Source organism: Lycorma delicatula, chromosome 3 (assembly GCF_047948215.1).
Source record: "Lycorma delicatula isolate Av1 chromosome 3, ASM4794821v1, whole genome shotgun sequence".
NCBI lineage: Eukaryota > Metazoa > Arthropoda > Insecta > Hemiptera > Fulgoridae > Lycorma > Lycorma delicatula.
Genome location: NC_134457.1, coordinates 152,309,267 through 152,332,567, shown reverse-complemented (window position 1 = coordinate 152,332,567; position 23,301 = coordinate 152,309,267). Strand labels below are relative to the sequence as shown.

General features: G+C 35.2%; 2 protein-coding genes across 2 annotated transcripts in view; both read right to left on the bottom strand.

Moving 5' to 3' along the window:
• Nucleotides 1–23,301, bottom strand: part of LOC142321000 (acid sphingomyelinase-like phosphodiesterase 3b) — a 1,240,094-nt gene that overhangs the window by 518,998 nt on the left and 697,795 nt on the right. The gene's annotated exons all lie outside the window — the stretch shown is intronic.
• LOC142320765 (uncharacterized) lies at nucleotides 16,971–21,545 on the bottom strand. Its single transcript, XM_075358754.1, has 2 exons — nucleotides 20,531–21,545; nucleotides 16,971–16,984 (listed from the first exon to the last, which is right to left on the bottom strand). Exons 1-2 carry the CDS (start codon nucleotides 21,543–21,545, stop codon nucleotides 16,971–16,973), a joined length of 1,029 nt encoding a protein of 342 aa, XP_075214869.1.

The following is a 23,301-nucleotide window of genomic DNA, read 5'->3' as shown; positions in this document are numbered from 1 at the left end:
TTGTGCAAAGTAGTCGAACCAAGATTATTTTTATATAATAAATCGCTTATTTCTTTATAATGAAAAAAGTAAAATTACGTATATTAAAATGATTTTTTAGTGGTTATTATTTCCTCCTTTAGCTTTATTAACTTTTTCATTAAGTTAACAAATCGTTTAATTTTTTCGAAATTTCTGCATCATTAAGCCACACGCTTATAAGTGATGATGATATTTCCTTAGTTTTGCAAGCCATTTTCCTTAGGTATCCTTAAAAATGAATCACTGGGTTTCAGTGGGATTCATATCTGTCGAATTACAAGGCCAAATGAGTACTTATATTCCTTTGTTCTGAAAAAAACTTACCGTTTTTGAAATTAGTATCACGGAAGACCTTATTGAAATACAACAGACTCATCAGGCTGAAGTTTTGTTGACTTTGGTAACAATTTTGGTTCAGTAGTGATAATATTTTAAATATTAAAAATTTACAGGGCGCAAATTATCCCATACAAATAAATGAAAAACAACTTCAATATATATTTTAGAGGGTTCTTCAGGTTTAATGCTTCTATTTACGTGAAGCATCCTCATATCATAGAAATAGTGAAAAGTTTCGGATTTAAGTTTTCACCGTCACATATTCATACATGCTGTACTCTTATTATCCGAATATAAAATTACGATTCGTCAAAAAATACTACTTTCTAGTCTTACCAATCATTTTATCACATTTTTTAGCCCATTCATGTTATTTTCATAATTTCAGCTATTAAAAATTGTTTTCACTGATATCCTAGTCCTCCAACCAGCCTCTAACAACGGACCGTTTAGCAATGGAATCTCACTACAATCTCAGATTTTTTTTAGGCTAACGCTGTTTTTTGAGACGTCTCTACCTAACTTGACTCATCAAAAAAGCACCATCTCGTGAAGTGGTAGTTATTTTCTTCCCACAATTCCCTTTTTATTTAAATGGTTATGAACTCACCAAATGTTTGACAGAAATGTCAAACATGTCGTTAAGCAAGAAAACTGTTGTCATATAAAACAATTATAGATGCCGAGTTCAAGATATCATCACGTTATTAAAAGTGTTGTAATCGAACAACAAATACATAATAACTTAAATATGTGAAAAGTAACTAGAAAGAAAAGAACTGCTCATTTACTGAGCTACGAACTAACCTCCCAAAACTTTTTAAATATCATTCAGGGTATATTCGGCTGCAAACAATTGAAAATAGATTGGCCAATCACGAAATACAAAAATATTCCACATTTTTCAATTAATTTGCATAATAATGCATAATGTTTGGAAACAATTAGGAACTGTTCCATAAATAAAACATTTATCAATTTAACAAAACATCTATTAATTTTGATTTGCTCTTTCTTGGTAGTCAGTCAAAAAACTAATGAACGGGAAAAAAAGAAGAAAATCATTCTTAGCTTACCAAAGGAAATATAAATAATATTACCATTCATGACCATCCTTTTGCGACATTGAAGTAGACGTTAGAAAGAATGATTTTTATAGTTTCTATTTACGTTTTAATACAAAAAAGAAGAAATTTCTTTCCACTAAAAACAGATATTTTGTTCGTGAATTCTATCTATTATAACCGTATAGTAATAGTCCACCGGGCTGTCTAATGGTTAACTCGTCGTCGAAAATCAATTATTTAACAGCTTATTTTCAAATTCGACGGTTCTGAGATTCAAATCCTAATAAAGAATAGTTCCTTTTATACAGATGTGAATATTAGCCAGTGAAATTCGGTGTAATTTGGTGGTTGGGGTTCAATTAACTACAATTTCAAGAATGGTCGGTCTTTTATTTTCTTTTTGCTGTTTAGCCTCCAGTAATTACCGTTCAGATAATACTTCAGAGGATGAAAGAGGATGATATGTATGAGTGTAAATGAAGTGTTTGACTTGTAGAGTTTCAGTTCGACCATTCCTGAGATGTGTGGTTAATTGAAACCCAACCACCAAAGAAAACCGGCATCCACGATCTAGTATTCCAATCCGTGTAAGAATAACTGACTTTACTAGGACTTGAACGCTGGAACTCTCGACTTCCAAATCAGCTGATTTGGGAAGACGCGTTCACCACTAGACCAACTCATTGGGTTAGGAATGGTCGGTCTGAGTTTTTAAAAGATTACACCTCATTTATATGTCATACATATCATCGTCATGTCATAAGGCTGTCGTAATGTTACTTATTTTTCAGTAGTCGAGGAGATTGCAACGCACACAAGAAAAAACTGCATAGCTGTAATATAGTATGAAATAATCAGTATAAGGAATATACAATTAACAACTTTATGATGATACCGTAATGACGTACTGTTAAGCTTTCTTGTATTACTGTTCAAAAGATAATTTTAGATAATTTTCTTAAACACGATTTAAACTAATAGTTTCTAATACGAAAAGTACTATGTCTTAATAAGGATTAAGTATGTCAACAATAAGTTAATCGTTATTTTATGATTGATTTTAAATGAAGAATTTATTTGTTACCCACTAATAGTTACATTAATGGTTATAAACTAATTATTAATATATATATATTTAATTCCTAAACTATAAGTTCAAAGCCTATATTCAGGTTATCCAGGTTCAAATACCCATTTCCACAGCCGCAGATACAGGATAGACAACGGTTAGCTACAAAGAAGGTGCAATCTGGAAAAGTATCAAAGGTATAGTGGAACACTTCCGAATGAAGGGCGAAGTAAAAAATACCGAAAAGCCACAAAGGTTACTGTACCAAAGGCGAACATCAGCCGGCTGTAAATAAGCCAGCATACCCCTAATGCCTATGATAAGCAGATTTATGAGGTGCATGAAAGGTGGTTAGATAATAGACAGATGTCTAATGAAAAGACAGTAAAGATGCATTAAGAAATAGATGATCTAATCTTATACGTACCTTAAAGGAGATGATAATTTAATAGAAATTGGAAACTGGAATGCAATAGTAAAAGAGGAAATAAAACGGATAGTAAGAGATGACAAGCTATGTTAAAGAAATAAGGAGTTGAAAATTTTACTATAAAGTAGCAATTACACAACAAAACCAAAATAGAAGAAAAAAGTTTGTACATTTAAGTGAGAGCAGAGAATACAGGAAGAAATCACATGGATTTTATAATGATTAGATTACGACAGCAAGAATTTCTGCCTAGAAGTAGACACATCTATTTTGACCACAATTTATTTGTTTAATTTCTTCAAGAAATTAAATAAAAAATGAAAACAAAGAGATGGCATACATACAAGTATACAGAATTTACGTATAGTTAAATTTGAAAATATCAAAAGTTTAGGTCTAGAAGTTATTACAACGGAAGTTTTGGCGAAAACTACTGAGTAAAGTGATGAAGAAAAGAGAGGAGACATTAGTTACAAAAATTACAACAGATAACCTTGGATAATGTATATGTACTAAAACTGATGACAAGGTATAAAACACGAAAGATCATGAAAGAGATTGTATCGAATAAAAGAAATGAAATTAATAAAAAATGCAAAGAATCAAAAGAAAACTGGCTGAAGAAGAGGTATTATGCTATAGATTACTGCAAAGTTTGATGCAGCATATAAAAAGAAGAAAACATTAGGGAAATCAAGCTGTACGCCTCAGAGTTATGAATAAAACACCATTGTTGTAGAAAGAAAAAAGCTAATGGGTTGCATGAATAATAGGATTGTACAGAGGTAAAAAATTATTCAATAAGATATTGCATGAGAAAACATAAACTGGATAAGATTTCAGAAAAAGCCTACATTCTGAATAGAGGTTTTAAAGACTTACACAATAATAAAGTACAATAAATAGGTAATATACCATATGAATATTATATTTTATGGAAGATATAGGACTGATAGTATAGACATTAATGTACAGAATTTATGAGATTTTAGAAGATTCTATTTAAAAAAAGGTTAATTGCTGTCAGAAAAAAATTTTTTTTTTTTCAAAAAAATGTGAGAACTACCTCATCGTCAGTCGGATGGATCAAATATTATAATTTACAAGCAAGCAGTTCGCGTATGGTGTAATGCGTTGTTGGAGTGTAAGTTTAGGATGCATTAAATCAGACTGAAGAGTTTGTTGAAGTTTAATCAGATAATTTTTTGTAGTGTCTGAGTTAAGTTTTAGTTTTTTAACAAAACTTGCTTTAGTTTAATGGGCGAGGAAAATCGTACTGTATACATAGAATAGTGAGTCTACCTTATCTGTGTTGTGTATTGAAGGTTATTTACTAGTTCTTTTCCATATAAAGATAATAACTACTCAAATTACGTAAAATTTAACATCAGCAGACTTTCTAATCGGGTGGCTGTGTGTATAAAACTGAAGTACATATTCTTCTTTCTTGTAATTGAATTTTAAAATATTTATAAAACAGAATGTAAATGGGCAAATGGTTTAACTATCAAATATTATAAATCCTAATTTTTCTATTAGTAGTATAGAAAAGGCGGTTTAAGACCAATTTCAAGGTCATTCGACGCTGCCGGGTGAGGTGTGGCATGTGGGAACCCCTGGTGCGAGGCTAGATGAGGCGAGGTGAGCACCTCGTGCGAGGCTATAACATCGAGCTACTGACAGCTCCGTGGCGCGAGTGGTAGAGTTTCTTCAGCCTTTCATCCGGAGGTCCCGGGTTCGAATCCCGGTAAAATAATAAAACCTTTTAAAATATAAATATACAAATTTAATAAAAACTATAACAATTACGTCAACGAACAAGTAGATATAAATCGTTATTATTTTCCTTATGAAAACGCAAAATAACCGCACAATCATGTTTAGACCTGCTTATCTATTGCACACACATCTGCTCAAGTTTTAACAACTATTTTTTCCTTATAAACAGGAAACGCTTATCAACCGCTTGTTTCGACATCCTTATCACCAATCACATCCGCTCGACTCCGATTAAAACAAAAAATTAATCTTTTCCTTATAAAACAGGAAAACAGTCAACCCCCCGCATCCTACCAACTGGTATAAATAGCGAAGTTCAAACAGTGCACTACCATTTCAAAAGTGGATTTGACTGCAGACGAAGAGTTTATACTGTACGTTGTTGAAGGTGATATATTTGATAATTTTTATCCGAATATTGGTGAAGTATATGTTTATATTGAATCAATTCGGAATATATATTTGAACCAAAGAAGAAGAAGCATCATATTAAATAATCAGGTAAGTGTTTTGATTCTTAATAAGATAAGTTTATGTAGAAAGCCTTAATGGTGTTCTCACCTAACTTTTAGTTCAAACACCATTTAAAAACTTCCTAAGATAAGTCAGTATCTTAGAAATTAGAAATAATAACAGTAAAATCTCTTAAAATATAAATTTAATAAAAAAGTAGAATAATAAATTTTAAAAATTAAAAGAGAACTATTAACAATGTCCTCTTTTATGTTATGTCATATAGATATAATTAAAATTAAATTTTGATATATATCTGAAAAATTCAACATATTTATTTAATTAAACAAAATTGAAAATGTATGACTAGTTTACGAGCCCAAAATGCCACAACCATATCGTTTATATCGTATCGATTATAATTCGATATATCGTCCTAACCTAAAGTATTCGTTATATTGGCATAACGTATTTTAGTCGATGTTAATTTACGCGCGCAATTTTCCACACCTAATATCGTTTATATCGGATCATCCTAACTTAATTAGTCAGTGTTAATATTAAGCGCGCAAAGTGATACATTCAGTATAATTAAAATATAAATTATCCATATCTATCATTATTCAAAAACTAGAAAAAGTATTTTTTCTTATTTGTTTAAGATATGCACAATAAGCCGACATATAATATCGTATTACAACTTTACATAACTCTTCAAGTTTTTCGGCGACAAATAAAAAAATTATTATAAAAATTATATCATGCTTCATGTGAATAACAAAAAAAAAATATGAAAGATACATAAAAACGATGTAAACAAATATAAAATGAACATAAAAGATCATGAAAGGAACATAATCGAACGTGATACACACATAAACGAACATAAACCATACCTGAACAGTATACGAAACGAACATGAAAGAAACTTACATGGTAAAAACATGAATTCAACATAAACGAACATGAAACAACTTAAACAATCATAAAATGAAAATGAAAGAGTCATAATTCGAATATTAAAGATCATAACACAAACGTAAAAACGTCAAACAAAATGAAAATGAAAATTATTATAAACAAATATGAAATGAGCATAAAAACAATGACAACTTTGGACGACTTCTTCATGCTTACATTGGAATTCGTAAGTGTAAATCGTACTAGTGCCTTTATCTTCTGATAACCAGCATTAGAGTTACTTAAACAGTAAAATTTAACTGTAACTCAGATGAGTTTGGTTTGATTTACGACTACATTAAAACTTAAGTAAATGTACAAGATAACTAAATTAAATTATCAAATGGACTTTACTCGTTTAACTCTGATCCGATTTCAAATGTTATTAGAGTTGCATCATATTAGTGGTAATATGTTGTATACGTGACTGGATACACATAGACGAGGTAACGCACAGGCTTTTAATAAACGTTTTTTCCTGTTCGAGGTCAAGACGTCGCTATCGATCACGTGGCTTGGGTGTGGTACTTTGTGCGCGTGTGATAATTGTCGTGTTTCTATTGGTCAAGATGACGTAATGGTTTTTTCCTGTTCAAACATGTTCGAGCTCACGCGGCTTGGGTGTGGTACTTTGGGCGCGTGTAATAACTGCCGTGTTTCTATTGGTCGAGATGACGGCATTGTGTGAGTGGTGGGAAGAAGAGGTATATAATGCGTTATTATAAATACTGTTTAACTCAGACGCTTCTTGTATCTCGTTGTGTTCACTTGTATCTCAGTTTATAAGTTTATAAGTATCGAAGTTTATATTGATTCAATACGGAATATATATTTGAACCAAAGAAGAAGAAGCATCATATTAAATAACAAGGTAAGTGTTTTGATTCTTAATAAGATATGTTTATGTAGAAAGCCTCTAAGCATTAATGATGTTCTCTCCTAACTTTTAGTACAAACACTAATTAAAACCTTCCTAAGATAAGTCAGTGTCTTAGAAATTAGAAATAATAACAGTAAAATCTCTTAAAATATAAATTTAATAAAATATTAGAATAATAAATTTAAAAAATTAAAAGAGAACTATTAAAAATGACCTCTTTTATGTTATGTCACATAGATATAATTAAAATTAAATTTTGATATATATCTGAAAAATTAAACAAAATCTAAAATGTTGTTTCCATTATACAAACATCTAATTAAAAAAGTATATATAATTACATTGTGTGTGCATATAATCTTCGCTCAGATTATATAACGAATCATGTTTTTTTTTTTTAAATTGCAAATTGTATTGAAATCTGTACAACCTAAGTTATAGACAAAAAAAACATGAAAGGTACATAAAAACGATGAATATAAAATATAAAATGAACATAAAAGATCATGAAAGGATCATAATCGAACGTGATACACACATAAACGAACATGATCCATACCTGAACAGTGTACGAAACGAACATAAAAGTTCATGAAACTAACATGAATTCAACATAAACGAACATAAAATAACTTAATCAATCATAAAATGAAAATGAAAGTCATAATTCGAATATTAAAGATCAGAACACAAACGTAAAAAGCATCCTAAATTATTATAAACAAATATGAAATGAGCATAAAAACAATGACAACTTTGGACGACTTCTTCATGCTTACATTGGAATTCTTAAGTGTAAATCGTACTAGTGCCTTTATCTTCTGATAACCACCATTAGAGTTACTTAAACAGTTAAATTTATCTGTAACTCACACGAGTTTTGTTTAATTTACGACTAAGTTAAAACTTAAGTATACAAGACAACTGAATTAAATTATCAAATGGACTTTACTCGTTTGATTAACTCTGATCCGATTTCAAATGTCTTACGAATCGATACTGTGTACACACATCCGGTTGAAAATGAAAAACTCAAGTAGCTGCTCCCTTTAAAGTCCGCCAACTAGGTACTTAAGCTGTCTCCTCTGGGCGATTTCTTCAGTCCTGCATTGGATTTCGTGAGAGTAAGTCGTACTAGTGCTTATATTCGGATAACCAGCCTTAGATTTACTTAAACAGTCAAATTGTAAGTTGCCCGAGTTTGGTTTGATCTACGCCTACAACAACATAATTGTTAGCTTAATACAGCAATTAGACCGACTACGATAAACCTAATGTAAGTATACAAGACTACATAAATATTATTAAAATTATTCGCATTATTAATTCTCACCCGATATATATAGGCTCATATTCGACCACAATCTAATTCGTGATTGTTGCTGTTTTTGTTGCAGGAACATGTCTGGAGTAAACCGTTACAAGAAGATCAGACTCTCTGCGATCGATCAAGTTGGCCGGTTCATCCTTGTTGAAAATGCATTCAATTGCAACCTGGTCACATATTACTACAAGAATGACAATCAAACAAACAAGGACATCGGACCACTTTTAAATTCTATGAAGCTTGAAATCGGAACGATGCTGACCGAAACGGTTGATCGCTATGGATCTATAAAATACAACATCTTAATCGAGCTGTCGTACGAAAAGCCAATGATCGATGAGTATAGAGACATTTGCTTCAAAACAAAAAACTTTGCGGTCATCAACGTGAACGATATCGAACACTCGATAGAAGCCGCGTTCGAGTCATTGCTTCGCGAAGAGGCCAATTTTGAAGGAAAGCAGAGCGGCTGGACGCTTCTGAGTATCGATGGGGTCTTAGTTCGCATAAATCGTTACCGTCCACTCAAAGGGTCATCTTTCATTCCTCTACCTAAATCCATCCTACACAAACATGCCGTCGTCAACGTGAAGAATAACGACGATCTTTGTTTCGTATGGTCGATCCTGTGCAAGTACGTGCAAGGTCGTCATCGTAATCGTATAGATAAGAGATACGACGCCCTATTAAACAAGTATAATTTTGGTTCCCTTAACTTTCCAACACCTTTGAGTGATGTCTGCAAATTCGAAAAAATGAACGACGGGGTATCTGTAAACGTTTACTCGGTAGATGAAAACGAAAACATCATTCCGATCAAGGTTTGTTCTGCTGAAAATTATGACCATTTCGATCTTTTGTTGCTAATCGAAGGTGATCGTCGTCATTTCTGTTTCATTTCCGATTTCGAAAGGCTGATACGATCCCAGCTGACGAAACACGAGCATGGAATTAAGATTTGTAAAAGGTGTTTCACCTACTACAAAACTGATAAAGATTGTGCAAGAAAAATGGCAGATCATCTCGAAAGATGCAGCAGTAATCCTCCTGCAAGAGTAGTTCTCCCCGAAGTGCAGGAAGACGGCTCTCAACCCGTATTGCAATTCAAGAATTACCATCATGTGTTTCCAGTTCCTATAGTATGTTATGCCGATTTTGAATGTATCTTAAAACCGATCGCAAAGTGCTATCCTAACCCCCAAAGTTCATACACCGTTTCTACGGAGCAGCACATCCCCATGAGCTATTGTGTGTATTTCGTAGTTCATCCTTCCACGCCGGAGGCCGTTCGAAACGTGATTCCAACAGACCCTATCCTCTACAGGGGAAAAGAGGCGTCCTGTTCGTTTATGCAACTCCTCCATGACGTAGCTGCTCGTGTTGGTGAAGTCCTAAAAGTGTACAAAGTAATGAAATTTTCCGAAGAAGACAGATATTCCTTCGACTCAGCCACAAAGTGTCAGATGTGTAATGCGAAATTCACCCCTGAGGTCCAACCGGTGAGAGACCACTGTCACATCACAGGAAACTACCGCGCAGCACTATGTTCCATATGCAACCTGAAAAGGGTTAGTCGGACCTTCATCCCCGTTTTCATACATAACAGTTCAAACTATGATTCTCATTTCATCGTCAGAGAACTAGGCTATGACGAAAAACAAATCACTGTGATCCCGAACTCTACCGAAAAATACATCTCCTTTTCGAAGAGAATCAACGACCGTATTTCCGTTCGCTTTATCGACACCTACCGATTCATGGCCTCCAGCCTAGATTACCTTGTAAAAACCATACCTACCGATAAATTCAACCATACCAAAAGGTTTTTCAACGAATCGGATATGCCCCTTGTTACCAGAAAAGGAGTCTACCCATACGAGTACACCACCTCTTGGGAAACCCTAGAAGAGACCTCTCTTCCTCCGATAGAGGAATTCTACAGCAGTCTCACGGGATCGGGTATATCCGAAGATGACTATGAACATGCGATAAAAGTGTGGGATCATTTCAAAATAAACACACTAGGTCAATATAGCGATCTTTACCTGAAATGCGACGTGCTGCTCCTGTCGGACGTTTTCGAAAATTTTAGATCCCTATGCCTTAGGGAATATAGTCTAGACTGTGCGCATTACTTCACCCTGCCTGGTTTCTCGTTCGATGCGATGTTGTTCAAAACGAATATTCAACTTGAACTGATCACAGATTACGACATCTACATGTTCTTTGAAAAAGGTATCCGCGGTGGTATTTCGGTTTGTGTTAAAAAACATGGGGAAGCAAATAACCCCTACATCCCAGATGGATATAATCCCCATCAACCGCCCAAATACCTCATCTACCTTGACGCCAACAACTTATACGGCTGGGCCTTGAGCCAATGTCTTCCGTACAAGGATATACGGTGGGTAACGACTGAAGAAAAAGATTCTGTGATGGCAAATTTCATGGCCATACCAGACGATGGTCCAACCGGATATATACTCGAAGTAGATGTCGAATATCCCTCACACCTCCACAATGCGCACAGTGACTTTCCCTTTCTGCCTACGATCGAAACCCCTCCGATCTCTAATTACCCCAAACTCATCCCATCGTTACGGAACAAGTCGAAATATATCTGTCACTTCTCCACCCTAAAACAGGCGATTAGAAACGGACTTCGGGTTACCAAAGTTCACAAAATGTTGCAGTTCGCACAGTCCGCATGGTTGAAGGGCTACATTGAGCTCAACACGCTGAATCGCCAAACAGCTCGAAACGAATTTGAAAAAGACCTCTTTAAACTGATGAACAATGCAGTTTTCGGAAAATGTATGGAGAACGTCAGAAAGAGGGTCAACATTGAATTGGTTTCCTCTGAAAAAAGGCTGATGAAGCTCATCAGTAAACCTACCTTTCAGGATAGGATCATATATAATGAAACTCTATGCGCCGTTCAGTGCGCTAAGGAAAAGATATATTTCGACAAACCTATATACGTGGGCCTGTCCGTGCTCGAGTTGAGCAAGACTCTTATGTATGACTTTCACTATGATGTTATGAAAAAAAAGTACGGATCGAAAATATCTCTACTGTACATGGATACGGACAGTTTTTTCTACGAAGTGAAAACTGACGACTTTTACCAAGACCTACAAGAAAGTACGTTCGCAGATTACTTCGACACGTCCGACTACCCGGTAGCTCATCCCTGTCACTCGCTGAAGAATAAGAAAGTGATAGGAAAATTCAAGGATGAGTGCAGCGGAATACCGATCCGAGAGTTCATCGGCTTGAGAGCAAAACTATATACGTTCAAAACTGGTCCTGGAAAAATTATCAAAAAAGCTAAAGGAATAAAAAAGAATGTAGTTAAAAACGAAATTGAATTTGAAGATTATAAAAAGTGTTTGCTCGACAGTAATGCTGTTGTGTACAGGACCATGAAGATGTTTAGATCTAAAAAACACATAATCGAAACTATCCAACAGAACAAATTGGCTCTAAGTTATTTTGATGATAAACGTGTCGCTATAGACAGACTAAATACTCTGCCGTGGGGTCATGTCAGTATCCCGCTGGAATTGAATCAAGTATTTAACGATAGGACCGAGGCGACCACATCGGAGGATGTGATGGAGTAATTCGTGGCTAACATGGAATACATATTAAAACATGGTCTGGAAGTGGGGTTGGAAGGCCAGCTTCTGGAGGTTGGCGGCGGGGGTCCAACAGGATCGTCGTCGCTGGATGCCCCAGGAGACGCTGGAAACCCTCACGGAAGGGCAGCACATGAAGAGCCACTAGCACGCGCGGAGACGATGCTATATCATAGTGTGTTCCATACCGTTTTGTGAGAGGGAGAGGTTTTTAGTAGGTCCCTGTGTCCGCAGGAAACCCCATATACCCCACTCCTACTGGACATCTGGTTGCAGATTAAAAAATATATATAAAAAAGGAAAACAGATATTTTAACGTTACGTTATACATATTAAAACAAAAAACATACAAAAAAAAGAAAAAAAACAAATGATAAAAAAATTCGAGTGTTTTATAGTAGGCCTCTCGGGGAGAGATTTCACTCATGTAAAAAAAAATCTCAACGCGCCGCTGTTGCTACCTCCAGGGTGGTGCGGAAACGCAACAATCGTTTTTACTTATTTATGTAAAAACAATAAGTGAGAAATGAACCCGGGAACTACGGATGAAAGGCCGAGACAATAAAAACTATAACAGCGAGCGACTGAAAGCTATGATCTTCCGTTCCACAGTAATCAAGCGAGAAATAACGTTATTTATCAGTTTAGCAATTAACTCTACACTGTTATCACACCCTGTTTTTAAAATTATCGGTTACGCACATTCCGTAAACACTCACACATATACCGTTTCTAAGAATTGATACATCGTTTCCCCTCGTACAGTTACATCCCGTTATATTATTCAAAGACTACTAGTCATATCATTTATACTCCAGCATTGTGTTTATATTTTTAAATAATTGTTAAAAGGTGAAGTTAAATATTTTCTAAAAGTATCTGATTGGAACTGGATTTTATTAAACAACATCATCATCATCTTAATAAGACAAATGTTTTAAATATTTATCTCTTTGAAAAACATAAGTGTAGAAGGTCTGTAAGCACTATTGATATTCTCACCTAAATTTTAGTTCAAACGTTATTTAAAACCTCCTTAGATAAGAAGGTATCTCACTTCAAGAGGCAGTAGAGACGATATTCACTAATCTATATATGCACCGAAAGACTAGAACGATGATAAATTTGGACGATAACACCGACGTTGTTGAAGAATCGTGGATAGAATCCGTGGAAAAGATCATAGAGACGACACTGACCAAATTCATCAACAACGGCAGCGGGTGAGTAATGAGTAAAATAATTTATATAGATTTAAACATTATTCGTTACCGTCCGCTGCACGGTGCCTCTAGCACATTCATTGCTACACCGAAAAACTTGTAAGAAGAGAAGCAATAATTAATGTAAAAAATCCGCATGACGAAAAATATTTCCTATGGTCCGTGTTAGCATACTTACATGACCAATCAGGGCGTAACTATCGTCAGAGTCGGTATACAAAGTGCGAACATGAAATTAACATGACCGGGACATCATATCCAATAAAAGTAAAAGACATTGGTCGCTTCGAGGTGTTGAACCCTTAATAAGCATCAATGTCTACGGCTATGAGGAAGATAACGATCGTATGTACCCGGTACGTGTTACCGAAAACCGCGATCGTACCCATTGCATACACCTATTGCAGCTTGCAGGGGAGACGAGAGATAAATTTCACTACTGCCTTATAAATACCAAACCAGGTAAAAATGGGCTATCTCGCCTCCTTTCAGGTCTTACAAAACATCGGTGTAGCAGTCAATATTGCCCTTACTGTTTGCACCGTTTCAGTTCATCAGACCCACTTGTCGCTACACAAAACCTAAACCAACATTTGATCGAGTGTAAGCGACACGGTGCACAAAGGATAAGATTACCTTTCATATTTTTTTTTTGTTACCCACATGAAGCATGATGTAATTTTTATAATAATTTTTATTTGTAGCCGAAAAAACTTGAAGAGTTATGTAAAGTTGTAATACGATATTTTATTGCGGCTTATTATACACGATATCTTAAACAAAAGATATGGATAATTTATATTTTAATTATACTGGATGTATCACTTTGCGCGCCTAATATTAACACCAACTAACTAAGTTAGGATGATACGATATAAATGGTATTAGGTGTGGAAAATTGCGCGCGTAAATTACCATCGACTAAAATACGTTATGCCGATATATCGAATACTTAAGGTTAGGACGATATATAGAATTATAATCGATACGATATAAACGATATGGATGTGGCATTTTGGGCTCGTAAACTAGTCATACATTTCCGATTTTGTTTAATTAAATAAATATGTTTAATTTTTCAGATATATATCAAAATTTAATTTTAATTATATCTATGTGACATAACATAAAAGAAGACATTTTTAATAGTTCTGTTTTAATTTTTTAAATTTATTATTCTACTATTTTATTAAATTTATGTTTTAAGAGATTTTACTGTTATTATTTCTAATTTCTAAGACACTCTTAAGAAGTTTTTAAATAGTGTGAAACGTTGATACTTATATATATATATACAAAAAGAAATATTAAGTAAACTGTAATCTTATCAATTTAGTTTATGTACTGTTTTTAATTGCAGTGTCAGCGATAACAAGTACGCGGTTTTGATAAAACTTCTTATAACAAATAAATATAATTATTATCATCAAGAGAGAGAGAGAGAGAGACGTAATGCATTTCATAATAAAGAAATAATTATTGCACGTAACAATAAATAAAATTTTAAAAATAAACTAAATTTAAAGAAATAATTATTAAATAAATTAAATTTTATATAACTTATCAGCGGAAGTTGCATTCAGATAAAAAATAATTGGAAAATAAAATAAATTGCATACGATAATTTAATCGCGGTTATAAAGTCAACTCTTTGTATAAATTTTATTTTCGGAACTTGCATTCAGATAAAAAATAATTTGAAAATAAAACAAGTTAATTTTATAAGAGATAAAAAATATTATTCGAAACTTTATTCAATCTTGCGTTAACACTCAATCATAATGGAACGTTCTTTTTATGATAGAGTCCATACATTTTACAGGGTTACTAGAAACGGTGACAAAAAGATTTATTCGCCGTTATGGCCACATATGGACAATCCGTTACTTTCCCCCGTCGTGGTCTACCAGAATACTTATGTTCGTGCGAATTGATTATTGAAAACGTGAAAAGAATGCACGCTATGGTACGTGCAAATAAATACGAAATGTTATGGGAAAGTCCGTTCACCTGTACAGTTATCGATAGTAACGAACTGTGTCGGTTGTTTTTGCAAAATTGTCGTGGAAATAGGGTGTAAGAAGGTAAATCACACTTGCAATTGTCATTCGAGTGTGAGCACTGCGAATGTTAAGATGGACACCGTAGCATTTATTAACGTTTTCAACGATGAATATTGTTTTCTAAAGAAGATACCGTTCAAGAGGTTGACTGATCTTGATATCGGTGTGAGCTACGTACTGTTGGAAATGAGAAAAATATTTACTCAATACGGCGAACTCCGTATTTACGTAATATTGTTCGACAGCGAATCGGGTGAACCGGACAGCTTTCAAACCTTATTACCAAAGACGTATACAAACAGATTTACCGACGATGAATTGAACGTTGTAAAAAATCATTCGATAACTATCGATAACTGTACAGGTGAACGGACTTTCCCATAACATTTCGTATTTATTTGCACGTACCATAGCGTGCATTCTTTTCACGTTTTCAATAATCAATTCGCACGAACATAAGTATTCTGGTAGACCACGACGGGGGAAAGTAACGGATTGTCCATATGTGGCCATAACGGCGAATAAATCTTTTTGTCACCGTTTCTAGTAACCCTGTAAAATGTATGGACTCTATCATAAAAAGAACGTTCCATTATGATTGAGTGTTAACGCAAGATTGAATAAAGTTTCGAATAATATTTTTTATCTCTTATAAAATTAACTTGTTTTATTTTCAAATTATTTTTTATCTGAATGCAAGTTCCGAAAATAAAATTTATACAAAGAGTTGACTTTATAACCGCGATTAAATTATCGTATGCAATTTATTTTATTTTCCAATTATTTTTTATCTGAATGCAACTTCCGCTGATAAGTTATATAAAATTTAATTTATTTAATAATTATTTCTTTAAATTTAGTTTATTTTTAAAATTTTATTTATTGTTACGTGCAATAATTATTTCTTTATTATGAAATGCATTACGTCTCTCTCTCTCTCTCTCTTGATGATAATAATTATATTTATTTGTTATAAGAAGTTTTATCAAAACCGCATAGTTGTTATCGCTCACACTGCAGTTAAAATTGTATTTTAATAAAATTAATTGGTAACCGCGTACTTGTTATCGCTGACACTGCAATTAAAAACAGTACATAAACTAAATTGATAAGATTACAGTTTACTTAATATTTCTTTTTGTATATATATATATAAGTATCAACGTTTCACACTATTTAAAAACTTCTTAAGAGTGTCTTAGAAATTAGAAATAATAACAGTAAAATCTCTTAAAACATAAATTTAATAAAATAGTAGAATAATAAATTTAAAAAATTAAAACAGAACTATTAAAAATGTCTTCTTTTATGTTATGTCACATAGATATAATTAAAATTAAATTTTGATATATATCTGAAAAATTAAACATATTTATTTAATTAAACAAAATCGGAAATTTATGACTAGTTTACGAGCCCAAAATGCCACATCCATATCGTTTATATCGTATCGATTATAATTCTATATATCGTCCTAACCTTAAGTATTCGATATATCGGCATAACGTATTTTAGTCGATGGTAATTTACGCGCGCAATTTTCCACACCTAATACCATTTATATCGTATCATCCTAACTTAGTTAGTTGGTGTTAATATTAGGCGCGCAAAGTGATACATCCAGTATAATTAAAATATAAATTATCCATATCTTTTGTTTAAGATATCGTGTATAATAAGCCGCAATAAAATATCGTATTACAACTTTACATAACTCTTCAAGTTTTTTCGGCTACAAATAAAAATTATTATAAAAATTACATCATGCTTCATGTGGGTAACAAAAAAAAAATATGAAAGGTAATCTTATCCTTTGTGCACCGTGTCGCTTACACTCGATCAAATGTTGGTTTAGGTTTTGTGTAGCGACAAGTGGGTCTGATGAACTGAAACGGTGCAAACAGTAAGGGCAATATTGACTGCTACACCGATGTTTTGTAAGACCTGAAAGGAGGCGAGATAGCCCATTTTTACCTGGTTTGGTATTTATAAGGCAGTAGTGAAATTTATCTCTCGTCTCCCCTGCAAGCTGCAATAGGTGTATGCAATGGGTACGATCGCGGTTTTCGGTAACACGTACCGGGTACATACGATCGTTATCTTCCTCATAGCCGTAGACATTGATGCTTATTAAGGGTTCAACACCTCGAAGCGACCAATGTCTTTTACTTTTATTGGATATGATGTCCCGGTCATGTTAATTTCATGTTCGCACTTTGTATACCGACTCTGACGATAGTTACGCCCTGATTGGTCATGTAAGTATGCTAACACGGACCATAGGAAATATTTTTCGTCATGCGGATTTTTTACATTAATTATTGCTTCTCTTCTTACAAGTTTTTCGGTGTAGCAATGAATGTGCTAGAGGCACCGTGCAGCGGACGGTAACGAATAATGTTTAAATCTATATAAATTATTTTACTCATTACTCACCCGCTGCCGTTGTTGATGAATTTGGTCAGTGTCGTCTCTATGATCTTTTCCACGGATTCTATCCACGATTCTTCAACAACGTCGGTGTTATCGTCCAAATTTATCATCGTTCTAGTCTTTCGGTGCATATATAGATTAGTGAATATCGTCTCTACTGCCTCTTAAAGAAGTGAGATACCTTCTTATCTAAGGAGGTTTTAAATAACGTTTGAACTAAAATTTAGGTGAGAATATCAATAGTGCTTCCAGACCTTCTACACTTATGTTTTTCAAAGAGATAAATATTTAAAACATTTGTCTTATTAAGATGATGATGATGTTGTTTAATAAAATCCAGTTCCAATCAGATACTTTTAGAAAATATTTAACTTCACCTTTTAACAATTATTTAAAAATATAAACACAATGCTGGAGTATAAATGATATGACTAGTAGTCTTTGAATAATATAACGGGATGTAACTGTACGAGGGGAAACGATGTATCAATTCTTAGAAACGGTATATGTGTGAGTGTTTACGGAATGTGCGTAACCGATAATTTTAAAAACAGGGTGTGATAACAGTGTAGAGTTAATTGCTAAACTGATAAATAACGTTATTTCTCGCTTGATTACTGTGGAACGGAAGATCATAGCTTTCAGTCGCTCGCTGTTATAGTTTTTATTGTCTCGGCCTTTCATCCGTAGTTCCCGGGTTCATTTCTCACTTATTGTTTTTACATAAATAAGTAAAAACGATTGTTGCGTTTCCGCACCACCCTGGAGGTAGCAACAGCGGCGCGTTGAGATTTTTTTTTACATGAGTGAAATCTCTCCCCGAGAGGCCTACTATAAAACACTCGAATTTTTTTATCATTTGTTTTTTTTCTTTTTTTTGTATGTTTTTTGTTTTAATATGTATAACGTAACGTTAAAATATCTGTTTTCCTTTTTTATATATATTTTTTAATCTGCAACCAGATGTCCAGTAGGAGTGGGGTATATGGGGTTTCCTGCGGACACAGGGACCTACTAAAAACCTCTCCCTCTCACAAAACGGTATGGAACACACTATGATATAGCATCGTCTCCGCGCGTGCTAGTGGCTCTTCATGTGCTGCCCTTCCGTGAGGGTTTCCAGCGTCTCCTGGGGCATCCAGCGACGACGATCCTGTTGGACCCCCGCCGCCAACCTCCAGAAGCTGGCCTTCCAACCCCACTTCCAGACCATGTTTTAATATGTATTCCATGTTAGCCACGAATTACTCCATCACATCCTCCGATGTGGTCGCCTCGGTCCTATCGTTAAATACTTGATTCAATTCCAGCGGGATACTGACATGACCCCACGGCAGAGTATTTAGTCTGTCTATAGCGACACGTTTATCATCAAAATAACTTAGAGCCAATTTGTTCTGTTGGATAGTTTCGATTATGTGTTTTTTAGATCTAAACATCTTCATGGTCCTGTACACAACAGCATTACTGTCGAGCAAACACTTTTTATAATCTTCAAATTCAATTTCGTTTTTAACTACATTCTTTTTTATTCCTTTAGCTTTTTTGATAATTTTTCCAGGACCAGTTTTGAACGTATATAGTTTTGCTCTCAAGCCGATGAACTCTCGGATCGGTATTCCGCTGCACTCATCCTTGAATTTTCCTATCACTTTCTTATTCTTCAGCGAGTGACAGGGATGAGCTACCGGGTAGTCGGACGTGTCGAAGTAATCTGCGAACGTACTTTCTTGTAGGTCTTGGTAAAAGTCGTCAGTTTTCACTTCGTAGAAAAAACTGTCCGTATCCATGTACAGCAGAGATATTTTCGATCCGTACTTTTTTTTCATAACATCATAGTGAAAGTCATACATAAGAGTCTTGCTCAACTCGAGCACGGACAGGCCCACGTATATAGGTTTGTCGAAATATATCTTTTCCTTAGCGCACTGAACGGCGCATAGAGTTTCATTATATATGATCCTATCCTGAAAGGTAGGTTTACTGATGAGCTTCATCAGCCTTTTTTCAGAGGAAACCAATTCAATGTTGACCCTCTTTCTGACGTTCTCCATACATTTTCCGAAAACTGCATTGTTCATCAGTTTAAAGAGGTCTTTTTCAAATTCGTTTCGAGCTGTTTGGCGATTCAGCGTGTTGAGCTCAATGTAGCCCTTCAACCATGCGGACTGTGCGAACTGCAACATTTTGTGAACTTTGGTAACCCGAAGTCCGTTTCTAATCGCCTGTTTTAGGGTGGAGAAGTGACAGATATATTTCGACTTGTTCCGTAACGATGGGATGAGTTTGGGGTAATTAGAGATCGGAGGGGTTTCGATCGTAGGCAGAAAGGGAAAGTCACTGTGCGCATTGTGGAGGTGTGAGGGATATTCGACATCTACTTCGAGTATATATCCGGTTGGACCATCGTCTGGTATGGCCATGAAATTTGCCATCACAGAATCTTTTTCTTCAGTCGTTACCCACCGTATATCCTTGTACGGAAGACATTGGCTCAAGGCCCAGCCGTATAAGTTGTTGGCGTCAAGGTAGATGAGGTATTTGGGCGGTTGATGGGGATTATATCCATCTGGGATGTAGGGGTTATTTGCTTCCCCATGTTTTTTAACACAAACCGAAATACCACCGCGGATACCTTTTTCAAAGAACATGTAGATGTCGTAATCTGTGATCAGTTCAAGTTGAATATTCGTTTTGAACAACATCGCATCGAACGAGAAACCAGGCAAGGTGAAGTAATGCGCACAGTCTAGACTATATTCCCTAAGGCATAGGGATCTAAAATTTTCGAAAACGTCCGACAGGAGCAGCACGTCGCATTTCAGGTAAAGATCGCTATATTGACCTAGTGTGTTTATTTTGAAATGATCCCACACTTTTATCGCATGTTCATAGTCATCTTCGGATATACCCGATCCCGTGAGACTGCTGTAGAATTCCTCTATCGGAGGAAGAGAGGTCTCTTCTAGGGTTTCCCAAGAGGTGGTGTACTCGTATGGGTAGACTCCTTTTCTGGTAACAAGGGGCATATCCGATTCGTTGAAAAACCTTTTGGTATGGTTGAATTTATCGGTAGGTATGGTTTTTACAAGGTAATCTAGGCTGGAGGCCATGAATCGGTAGGTGTCGATAAAGCGAACGGAAATACGGTCGTTGATTCTCTTCGAAAAGGAGATGTATTTTTCGGTAGAGTTCGGGATCACAGTGATTTGTTTTTCGTCATAGCCTAGTTCTCTGACGATGAAATGAGAATCATAGTTTGAACTGTTATGTATGAAAACGGGGATGAAGGTCCGACTAACCCTTTTCAGGTTGCATATGGAACATAGTGCTGCGCGGTAGTTTCCTGTGATGTGACAGTGGTCTCTCACCGGTTGGACCTCAGGGGTGAATTTCGCATTACACATCTGACACTTTGTGGCTGAGTCGAAGGAATATCTGTCTTCTTCGGAAAATTTCATTACTTTGTACACTTTTAGGACTTCACCAACACGAGCAGCTACGTCATGGAGGAGTTGCATAAACGAACAGGACGCCTCTTTTCCCCTGTAGAGGATAGGGTCTGTTGGAATCACGTTTCGAACGGCCTCCGGCGTGGAAGGATGAACTACGAAATACACACAATAGCTCATGGGGATGTGCTGCTCCGTAGAAACGGTGTATGAACTTTGGGGGTTAGGATAGCACTTTGCGATCGGTTTTAAGATACATTCAAAATCGGCATAACATACTATAGGAACTGGAAACACATGATGGTAATTCTTGAATTGCAATACGGGTTGAGAGCCGTCTTCCTGCACTTCGGGGAGAACTACTCTTGCAGGAGGATTACTGCTGCATCTTTCGAGATGATCTGCCATTTTTCTTGCACAATCTTTATCAGTTTTGTAGTAGGTGAAACACCTTTTACAAATCTTAATTCCATGCTCGTGTTTCGTCAGCTGGGATCGTATCAGCCTTTCGAAATCGGAAATGAAACAGAAATGACGACGATCACCTTCGACTAGCAACAAAAGATCGAAATGGTCATAATTTTCAGCAGAACAAACCTTGATCGGAATGATGTTTTCGTTTTCATCTACCGAGTAAACGTTTACAGATACCCCGTCGTTCATTTTTTCGAATTTGCAGACATCACTCAAAGGTGTTGGAAAGTTAAGGGAACCAAAATTATACTTGTTTAATAGGGCGTCGTATCTCTTATCTATACGATTACGATGACGACCTTGCACGTACTTGCACAGGATCGACCATACGAAACAAAGATCGTCGTTATTCTTCACGTTGACGACGGCATGTTTGTGTAGGATGGATTTAGGTAGAGGAATGAAAGATGACCCTTTGAGTGGACGGTAACGATTTATGCGAACTAAGACCCCATCGATACTCAGAAGCGTCCAGCCGCTCTGCTTTCCTTCAAAATTGGCCTCTTCGCGAAGCAATGACTCGAACGCGGCTTCTATCGAGTGTTCGATATCGTTCACGTTGATGACCGCAAAGTTTTTTTGTTTTGAAGCAAATGTCTCTATACTCATCGATCATTGGCTTTTCGTACGACAGCTCGATTAAGATGTTGTATTTTATAGATCCATAGCGATCAACCGTTTCGGTCAGCATCGTTCCGATTTCAAGCTTCATAGAATTTAAAAGTGGTCCGATGTCCTTGTTTGTTTGATTGTCATTCTTGTAGTAATATGTGACCAGGTTGCAATTGAATGCATTTTCAACAAGGATGAACCGGCCAACTTGATCGATCGCAGAGAGTCTGATCTTCTTGTAACGGTTTACTCCAGACATGTTCCTGCAACAAAAACAGCAACAATCACGAATTAGATTGTGGTCGAATATGAGCCTATATATATCGGGTGAGAATTAATAATGCGAATAATTTTAATAATATTTATGTAGTCTTGTATACTTACATTAGGTTTATCGTAGTCGGTCTAATTGCTGTATTAAGCTAACAATTATGTTGTTGTAGGCGTAGATCAAACCAAACTCGGGCAACTTACAATTTGACTGTTTAAGTAAATCTAAGGCTGGTTATCCGAATATAAGCACTAGTACGACTTACTCTCACGAAATCCAATGCAGGACTGAAGAAATCGCCCAGAGGAGACAGCTTAAGTACCTAGTTGGCGGACTTTAAAGGGAGCAGCTACTTGAGTTTTTCATTTTCAACCGGATGTGTGTACACAGTATCGATTCGTAAGACATTTGAAATCGGATCAGAGTTAATCAAACGAGTAAAGTCCATTTGATAATTTAATTCAGTTGTCTTGTATACTTAAGTTTTAACTTAGTCGTAAATTAAACAAAACTCGTGTGAGTTACAGATAAATTTAACTGTTTAAGTAACTCTAATGGTGGTTATCAGAAGATAAAGGCACTAGTACGATTTACACTTAAGAATTCCAATGTAAGCATGAAGAAGTCGTCCAAAGTTGTCATTGTTTTTATGCTCATTTCATATTTGTTTATAATAATTTAGGATGCTTTTTACGTTTGTGTTCTGATCTTTAATATTCGAATTATGACTTTCATTTTCATTTTATGATTGATTAAGTTATTTTATGTTCGTTTATGTTGAATTCATGTTAGTTTCATGAACTTTTA

Coding starts and splice junctions, on each gene's coding strand:
- LOC142320765 (XM_075358754.1), bottom strand. CDS start 21,545: ATGGCAGATCATCTCGAAAGATGCAGCAGTAATCCTCCTGCAAGAGTA.